At 44.0% G+C, this 9,735-nt stretch overlaps 1 protein-coding gene across 1 annotated transcript; it reads left to right on the top strand.

Moving 5' to 3' along the window:
• Positions 1–8,723: 8,723 nt before the first annotated feature.
• On the top strand, positions 8,724–9,249 carry LOC128726635 (peritrophin-1-like). The gene is made up of 2 exons (XM_053820451.1): positions 8,724–8,779; positions 8,856–9,249. The coding sequence occupies exons 1-2, from the start codon at positions 8,773–8,775 to the stop codon at positions 9,116–9,118; spliced, it is 270 nt and encodes an 89-aa protein (XP_053676426.1). The 5' UTR covers positions 8,724–8,772; the 3' UTR covers positions 9,119–9,249.
• The last annotated feature ends 486 nt before the right edge of the window (positions 9,250–9,735 follow it).

The raw sequence follows: 9,735 nt of genomic DNA, 5'->3' as shown, positions 1-9,735 counted from the left end.
ACGTGTTGCGATGCAAGCGTAAACAAACAATGAGTGCCACGCTTTCACGTGGTTGATAAAGGAACTCGCGTAGTGGTACGCAACAGAGTGAGCCTCTGGGAACCGAGTATACTTACGATTGCCTCTAAATAATTCATCTTGGATTCCTTTTGGAAGTGGAGATTGCACCTTCAAAATCGTAAAAATTTAAAAACGAATCAATCCTTAGATTGATTCACAATTAAATGTGACCTTATTTGTAAAGAAAAAACATGTTCATTCAATAAAAAAAAATCGAAAATAAAACAAACATAATTGTTCGAATTCATGAGATGGAGACGCATGGTCTTTTTCAGCCGGCGAACATATCTGCATGCTTCTGAATTGAGACGCATAGTCTTCATATTCAGTCTTATTATTTGGTGCAAAACATGTCCATGCAATAATATAAAACTAAAATGTATCAAACATTATTGTTCGATATCATGAGATGGAGGCGCATGGTCTTTTTCACCCGGCGTAGCTGCATGCTTCTCGATGGAGACGCATGGTCTTTTTCATTTTTTTGCTTAAATAAAAAACCAATGGAAATCATGGCAGTTTTCATTTCTAACATAAGTACAAATTTGCCAACAGTCAGCGACACAATCGGCTTCGAGCGAAAATGCGGTTACTTACAGTGAATCAAATAAATTGCATTCGTATGCTGCTGGAGCGCGTTCGCTTGGATGGACAAACTTTCACCACCCAATACGGGATACTTCGCGCCCAAAAACGCGTGTGCTTGTGTGCTTGTGTCCTCTCTATTTATTGGCTGTTCCGCTCCTGCACACTTGCGCGGGCTGACAGCGTCCGGGATTTATTCGATTGCTGTTTCAGCGTTCCGGGTGCATTCCGGCATAGAACGGCGTCACGGTAATAAATTACTCCATCGTCAGACTTGGGATACCCTTTGCCCCCGGTGGGGCTTAGCCTCACGGGGCAACTTGCTCGTTTCCTGGCGGGCGTTGAAAGGCAAAATAAAACACGTTGTAAGCAAATAAATTTTTTCCCTTCCTTACCACACTCAACCGTCCATTAAGTGCTCACCATGTGACGGTGATTGAGCACGAAGAACACGAGCTTAAAGAAAACTTTCACATGTTCCCTTTATATGGTGTTTTTCCATCTGCTTAACAGCCAACCCGTTTGCTGTGCGAACGATCTGTACGATCAAGCTGAATATGACTTGTCTGAGAAGTGTTTTGATGCAAGTGTGCTATAACACACTGACAAACACACAAAAACTCCGTACCTTAAAATCCCCGAAGAAATTAGATAAAAATAAACCACACACCTCATACTAGAGCTGCAAAACGACTTGGTAGTGCTCGGGTGAAGTTTCCCTGCCAATCAGACAGAGTGAGAGACAGAGACAGGATGAGAAAGTTCATTGAACAAATATTCATACTTCACGATAAACTTCATCGGCTCCGAGCGCGCTCCGGGTGGACGGTGGATTTTGTTTACTTCTTGGAAAAGCATTCATAATTTCGCCCCCTTTTCCAGCTCATCCCGACGCGTCCTGGAGCCTGCGGGTTCCCTTTCGGGAGCAGTAAAACGAAATTCGCTCCACCCGGCGAGTGTTATCCACATTTGCATAACCTCACACATGCAAATCAGCAATCGCTCGCAATCGCTGCCACCTTCGCCGCGTTGGATGGCCTCGTCTGGGTTCATAGTTCTTGGCTACGGGTTCTCGAAAATAACGCTTCCACGTCCATCCATCCTGCCTTAAAAGCCCATCTACTATGGAGGTGCTATCTAGTGCGAGATGCTACCAGTGCTGTATTTTGTGCACATTCTGCTTGCGTTCCTTGTCGACGAGATCGGGTTAGTCACTGGCTTCACACATCACGAAAATTAACTCCCCACGACAACCCACACACACATACGCATCGAAAACCACCGGTTCATGGTCGGAGAATGTCGGGAAGGATACCAAACGGGATGTAAATTTTTATCCTCCACATGACGGAAGAAGTCATTGACTAAGTTTTGCGCGTCCGTGTGCTTCCTGGAAGGGTTTTAATTTATGCAAATTGAACGCCGTTTCGTAAGTTACCACAGTCCATTGACTCTTTCTCGTGGCATTTGGCTGAGGAATGGAAAAGCCCGATGCGTACTTTAAAACTAGGTCTGCAGATCATCGATGGCTTCATTAAAGCTTGTAGTAACGTAAGCCTGTGAGCATTGAAATTTTTCAGCCGAGATGAAAGTGAGATTTGTGTATTTATTGCATTTAATTTAATCAACATTAGATTTATTCAGCTTTCTTTGAACAAACTACAATGAGTGTGGAATATTTTTTTGCATACCCTTCGATCTTCTCAAGCAATTAGAACGTCCCAGCTTTTCGCTTTTTGTCTACGCAAGCAAAGTGCAGAGGCCTACAGGAAATGGACTGTTGCACGCACCGGAACACCGACAAGGTTGTGCCCGTCGCACTACAATGAGCCCGACCGAACAATAGGCGATCCTTCGCGCCATTTTCACTTCCTGCCAATAATAGGATTCACGTGCGTTTCCGATGCGCAACAAAGGGTTGCATACATGCAGCGGGCATCATTAGAAACCCCACAGTCCCGCCTAACTGCGGGCATGGGCCACACGTTGGTTGAAACTCGGTCGTAAGTTTTGCAGGCTTCGTTTGTGAAAGAGCAAATGGAATAAATGCTATTTTTTCCCTGCCCATTCGAGTTAAACCAGTATCCGTGAGGGACCCGTTCATTAGCGCGCATAAGTGCGAACTTATTTTAATGATAACTGATGAGGTTTATAATGTCGGCAATAAACTTTGAAAGCGTGATTCGTCTCTATTATGTGAGCTGCATCAGTTGCAGTTGCATGGTTTTCTTTTATCATTTCTTTTTTTTTAATTTATAAAAGCTCTTGTTGGTTCCATCGATCGAATGTCCTGAACATGATGGCAATGTTATAACGTCACCGTCAGCTTCTGAATATTTGCTTACTTACTATTTTGATACAACAATGCCAAAAAAGCTGCTTTAATCATACATCAATTTCGTTGCCATCGAACATATGGAACAGCACACCTCTCGTAGCTGATCGACTCGAAGAGAGCGCCCATTGTCTGCCGACGAAAAGATCGACCCAATCTGTTCCCACTGTTTGGCTAAGCAAAATTATGTTCCTTCAACGGTACAGTAAACTCTTGGTTAGGGAAGAAAACTGCAAGCGAACCGCCGGATTGCAATCGCAAACCGGCACACAAACCAAGCAACCCATGGTTAGAACGCTCGAAAGCTTCCACAAAGAAACCGTAGCCTACTACGCCAGGACGAGCTCTCGTGCCAACCACAAGCGCAAACAAACGCAACCGGCAGAACGCGCAACGATGCATAAAAACGTCATTATTATGATGATGGATAGCTTGCAAAGATGGATTGCACAATTTGGGTCACCAGCGGCTGTAGCTGGGAGCGCGTGAGAAGCACAGGAATCGCTTATCCGCACGGCAGAACCAACCAAATGGCAGCAAGAATCGCTCGCGACCGTCTAGAAGGCACGGTAAGGGTTTTCCTCACACCCAGTGGTCTTTTTCACGCGCATTATACTTCACTGTTGCTGGTAGGTTTATTTTTTTCCTCCAACTTTCACCCATAAAGTAGAGCGTGCACTATTACGGCAAAAAGAAGCGACAAACAGAAAAAAAACAAACTACCCGTTTTTATCCACCGTGAGTCGCCGGAAGATGCTGGAAACAACCCGCAACCCCTTCGTGGTTTCACGCGCTTCCGTCGGGTTATTTTGAATATATATTTTCACATCCCGACAATAACAACACATTGAGCGCGACAATATAAAAAGGACACCAGCGGAGTGTCCCGGTTCCACCATCAGGAGGCCGGTTCCACTTCCGATTAATGTCCTGTGAGCGTTCTTTCTTTCTCACACGGTCTCTTTTTCTCTCTTTTACTCGGTGTTTGTGTAAGCAATATTACTTGCATCCTTTATTGAATCCAGCGTCGCACATTAACCAGGACCCGAGGGTAACATGCGCTTACGGCGACCCATGACCCGTCCTTGGCCAGTCCCTGGTGCAAAGGAATCCAATAAAATGGAAAGTTTGCTCATATTTTGCGGATCAGAATAGCCTAAATACGAATCCGTAACATGTGTCCGCGTTGCCGTGCCCAGGCCGCAGATCCTTTCGGCAGGGAATGGACCGGTGGAAATATGATCGAAAAGTGGAGCCTCAAACACCCAAAAGCACACCCTGCGTGAGGGCGAACACCCTTATTTCATCGAAAATCACACCGCACAGCCAAGCCAAAGGGAAAGGTCATTCCGAAACGGAACCGTATTTTCATCCTTTCCCTTTTTCACTGCCAGGGTGACATGAGGGCACGGTATCCGATGGTTGAAAGGTTTTCCCCGCTTGATGGAAAGCGTCATCGCTTGCCAACCACACGCGTCCTCGGTACGTGTTGGCTTTTGTGTGTGTTTATTGTTTTATTTTCTCTTTGCGCGTCTGTTTGGGAGCAGTAAAAAAGTTGATAAATGGGTATTTGTTATTGATTTTTCCCAGCTGACCATATGTTACACTCGACCTCTCTGTTTCTCGGTTGCTTTTTTGTTTGAAAATTTGTTTTTCAAATCTTTTCCCATTTTGGAAGCATTTGCAAGGTGGTGGAGTGATGGAATGGGAAGAAGAACAAATGATTCTACTTTTCCGGTTGTGTGTTTCAGAGCATATATTGTCATATTTACTCGGGAGAATGTTATATATCACAAGCGCTAAACGCATCTACAATCTAGTACACATATAGTTGAAATCCTCAAATAAACAGTTTTAAAATGATGGATCTTCAATTAAATAGTTATGGTTTAGATGAAATATTATAAAAAGGATAAGATAGTGATAGATTTTAACTATTCAATGATAGAAAAGAGTAGAATTGAACATAATTCACTCATAAATTCAATCAAATTGCTGCATCAAATGCTTCAAGATATGCTTCGTGTTAAAATCTCATTTGCCCTCTAAAAATACTACGGGTTACTTCACTCCAAAAGAAACAAAAGATTGTACCATTTCATGAGTAATCGAAGAGAATTAATTAGCAGAAACAAAATACCAAGAAAAGATGCACCAAGTCTCTCATAATATATGCGGTAATGCGATGTTTGTGCTACGCTTGAACGCACACTGGCCGCTCATTATTACAACCTACACCTCCTTTGAAACTGAAACACACGCTGGACAGGAAAATAATCGTAAACTCGCCCTTCGGCATCAAATCATCGAAAGCTACTTAATAAATCCAATATATCCGCTCGTTCGACCCTCTCGCTGCTCTAAAATCTAGCAAAAAAAAAGAAACAAATTTGAGGCACCAAATTTACATAATGCCACTCGACCGGAAGTGTGCTCGATGTAAATTTGAACCCATCTGTGCGGCTGCACGGTTTGTGGGGAGTTCTTGGGAAAATTCCTGTTTTCACTAAACTTGGGAACCGCTCTACTGTTCCCTACTGTCCAAAAACCTTCGTACCCAAGAGGAGGGGTCGAAAATTTCGAAAGAAAACCGTATGGGTGAGAGAGCGAGCAGAGGATAAAGCGAAATTTATCTACATCACATAAAGCATGCACGGCAGGCATCGAGGCATCGAGGAAACCCACTTTCAACACGGTGCCCAGAGCAAACTGACCAGCTGCAACCGAGCTGCTGTCGATGTGACGCCCTGGGCAGCACCCAGCCAAAAAGGACCGGGCGCCTCCATCGGAACGGACGGCACCAGATGCTACACTTTTCGTGTTTTTTTTATTATTTTCTACGTATACTCTAAGGGAGTCCTCGTGCCTTGCGGTCAGCGTTTGGTGCTTCGTTTCGCTCAAAATCCCATCAGCATCGGGTGCGGTTTTGCACCCCAGGAAGCCCAGACTCAGGACGATTTGTGTGAAAGTTTTACGAACAACCCAAACGAACTGCGGGCCGTACGTTCGAACTGCTTGGTGGACGTTTGATTGCTCGCTTGCTGGTAAAGCTACAGTGCATTCACGAGCTGGCTGATATCAGCGACGAGGGAATGGATTTCAACCTCGAGCTTAGGAAAAGGATGCTGGCCCTGGGGGGAGAAGCCGATTCCGAGATTCGACTCTAAGCTGATAAGAGGTTTGCTGACAGTCAGCTAGCGGTGAGAGTCCTTTCCACTCGGCTCCACCTGGTGGGATGGGGTTTTTTTTTTATTCAATTCGCTATTTTCTCTTTTCTCCAGCAGGACCAAGCCTGTTTCGATAAATAGCAGCTCATGAGCACCTAGACCGAGCACGTTTCCGGGACCCGGTTCCGATGGGAATGTTTGCTGCGACGCTTGGAAAGCAATGCACTACCAGAATGGTCCCCGATGCATGGTGGAATCGATGGCACTATTTATCATCTGGACCTTCATGCACCAGCAAGGCCATTAAAGCAAAAGAAAAAAAAATAAGCGGATGTTCATAGGACTCACAGCGTTTAAATTTGGGGCACCATTCCGACCAAAGGAAACAGAAACAAATGCACCTCTCTGCATCAGTATGCGGTGGCACACCCCAAAAGTGTTGACCGCTATTTACCAGCAAAGCCGTTTGTTAATTACCTTCACAAAACGTAAAACTTTCTCCGGAACCTGGAACACTGCCAAATGCGGTCCTGAACGGGGTATTTGGCAGAAGAATAAAACCGATTTTCGCAAAACAAAATGACATATTCTCATGCATGCTGCAAGCTGGTTGGTTGTTAACCAAAAAGAAGCTAAAAAGCTGTGGATTAAGCGCGGGATTTACAGCAGTTCAATTATGCTAAACGTTATGGACAATCAAAGAAAAACTCCGTTGTAAAAACGGAATAAATTAAACAAACAGCACATCGTCAACGGCATTGGGTGCATAAACTACCAATCCACGGACTGTATTAAAAGAAGCGTGCGATTGTGTGAAGTGTTAATAGAAAAACTTTCCCTGAAACTGCGACCACCAAAGCTGTGATGCAGTGATTTGAATAACCCCCCCGAATATAAGCACTGGTGTGGAAAAATGTCCGACCTATATTAGTTTGGGTTTCCGTGGCGCGTGCAAACGTCCATTCTCATGCAAAACCTCCATTGTTTCGACCAGCTTCCAATGGTGGTGGCCGTAGTGCGAAGAGTGCACTTCAGAGGGCTCTTTCAAAGCGCCACCATTAGAGAAACGCTCCCACCGAAACACCCAAACGAGTGCAGCCACGCAATCCTGCAACCTGCAATCAAATCTTGACCCAATCCCTTCCTTCTGGCGGCTCGTTTGCCGTTTGCCGCAGGACGAATGGTTAAAGAGAAACGACACTCCAAGGGCTGCCAAGCCATTGTCCCCAAAACTTAACCGCCGATACGATGACTTAATACCGTGCCATCTCCCGCAACCGAGATGATCCTCCAACCGAGGACGACGGTTGCGTCTTCGAGCAACTGTCTACGAAGGATCTACTTCTAACGAGTTTCGCCAAGTAAAACCACCCCAAGCCCGGACGCCACCCTGGAGCACCTCTGCACAACCGGTGCGCACTTTTTTGGCGGCGGTATAATTTGCATAAAATTTTATGCAGATGCCAAATCTGGCGAACACCTCTCCACCCACGCCGGGCGTGGTACTCTCGCAGGTTGTGGTTGTTATGCAAAATGTGTGTATATGTCGACTAACTAACTTGTTTATGGTGCCGCTTCATTGCGGCCACGATATATTCTCTTTCTCGCTCACTCTCTTTCGCGGTCGCTTATGCTATCTTCGCTAACTTTGGCCAGCTCTCCTGGTGCCTCTAAACGATGGACAATTTTCAGGGAGCTTCCTGAGCACAAGGTTCGCGGGCACAACACAAGGTTTGCCCTGGACGAATTTCTTTCTCGTTTTCAGCACGTTCGCACGTGTTCATCGTGTCGTGTTCCAGCTTGTGCTTCTGTTTCCCAAACGCAAGACAGAGTGGCTTTGTGTTTGTTCGCACAATTCACTCAGCAGCGCCGACGGAAAGGTCGAGCCCATCCTGGGGAACACGCTTCGACGCGGAAATGCTGCGATGTCGATCGCGTAATGGCATGCGGGCAACTTTGAGCTGGTTCCTGATTGTTCCTGTAAATTACACCGGCTCGAACGGTCGCAGGGCTAGTGGGATTTGCAATTTTAATCGCACCCTATCTTGCGGTGAACATTCAGCAAACCCTCTGTGGTTTGGTTTGGATGATTTGCACGACAAACGAGGGAATAAATTCTACTTCCGGTGCAAGTAAGTTAGCATTCAACTCGTTCAGAGCGAATGTTGACTGTGATCGTCATGAAATATAGAAAGTAAACCACATTTGTAAGCTAATTCGAGTAGATAGATAAGCGGTTGTGTAGTGGTTGATACTTTTTTTACACTCGATGGCTGTTGTGCCTTGAAAAAAAAACATTTGTCGGCTCCTAACCAATTTAAGCACTCAAAGCTTGCTTGCGAACTGTAAAATACAATATAATCAGTGAATGTATCGGTAAAACTACAAACATCATTAGTGCTCAAGAGGACGGAGATCGATACACCTTACTCGCTCACGTGAAACAGCAGGAGGTTTTAGTTCAAGTAGATCGTTATCTATGCCTATCTTTCTGTGGTTGGGAAGTTATCTTGTAACAACAATATTATTCACGTTATACCAGAATTGTATAAAATGATTCGTCGCGTCAGCTGTAGCTCAGTTGGTTACTTGCTGTTGAAAAGAAAAGGTAGTCAAATCAAAACCATGAAAGGTAATTTCTAGAAGAAAATTAAGAGGGACAACCTTCGTGAGAGTTCTGATAATCCCTTCCTTTCCTTTTTTTGCAGGTATTGGAGCACTTATTTTGTTTGCTACGATCGCGGTAGCCGTGAAGGCGTCTGATATTACCCTGACGTGCCCGGAAACGGACGATATTTTCAATCCAGTGCATATCCCACACTTTACCGACTGCTCTAAGTTCTACAAATGCTTTAACGGAGAAATGTACGAAATGGATTGCCCTGCAGGATTGCAGTGGAACATCGAAAAAGATTTCTGCGATTATCCCGAAGATGCCAACTGTGAACGACCGCTAGAACTGGATCCTTGAATAATTGATTGAATTCAACACTCGTTGTTCCAACAAAAACATTTATTTCCTCAACGAATGGTTTATTAAGCCAGGAGATTATATTAATGAATAAAAACATTTAAATAACTAAATATTAGCTATCGCAGTTATATGCGGTTTGTTTTTTGGAAAACCAACAGATGGCGCTACTGTAAGTCACAATTGATTTAGCATATTTTGAAACATAAGCAATAAACTGATAGTTTCTTTTCTGCATTTTTTCCCAATATTTAACTCTATTTCTTTGATATAGTTTTATTATGATTTGCGCTAATAACTATAGAAAATAATGCTTCAAAATGTAATCAGCCTTGTCTGCTGTTAGCGTTCCTGAAGGGAATGCGTTTATTACCTGAATGCTCAGGATCGAGCAGAGTGACAACTTTATGATAACAACAACAACAATGTTACAAACTTAAACGTAAACATTATGAAATACGAATAGAATTCATTTGGAAATTTTCAATAAATAATGTGAATAAAGAAATAAAAGTCTATTGTTTATGGATTCTAGTTTCGTTTCTTAAATGGATGCATGTGAAACGATATTGTTATATACCACAATTATACCTATATAAGCTTCGTATTTGAATTTT

The sequence above is a fragment of the Anopheles nili genome, chromosome 3 (assembly GCF_943737925.1).
Source record: "Anopheles nili chromosome 3, idAnoNiliSN_F5_01, whole genome shotgun sequence".
In the NCBI taxonomy this organism is placed as follows: domain Eukaryota; kingdom Metazoa; phylum Arthropoda; class Insecta; order Diptera; family Culicidae; genus Anopheles; species Anopheles nili.
Note: the sequence above shows the minus strand (reverse complement) of the source record. Positions and strands in the feature narration are given on the sequence as shown.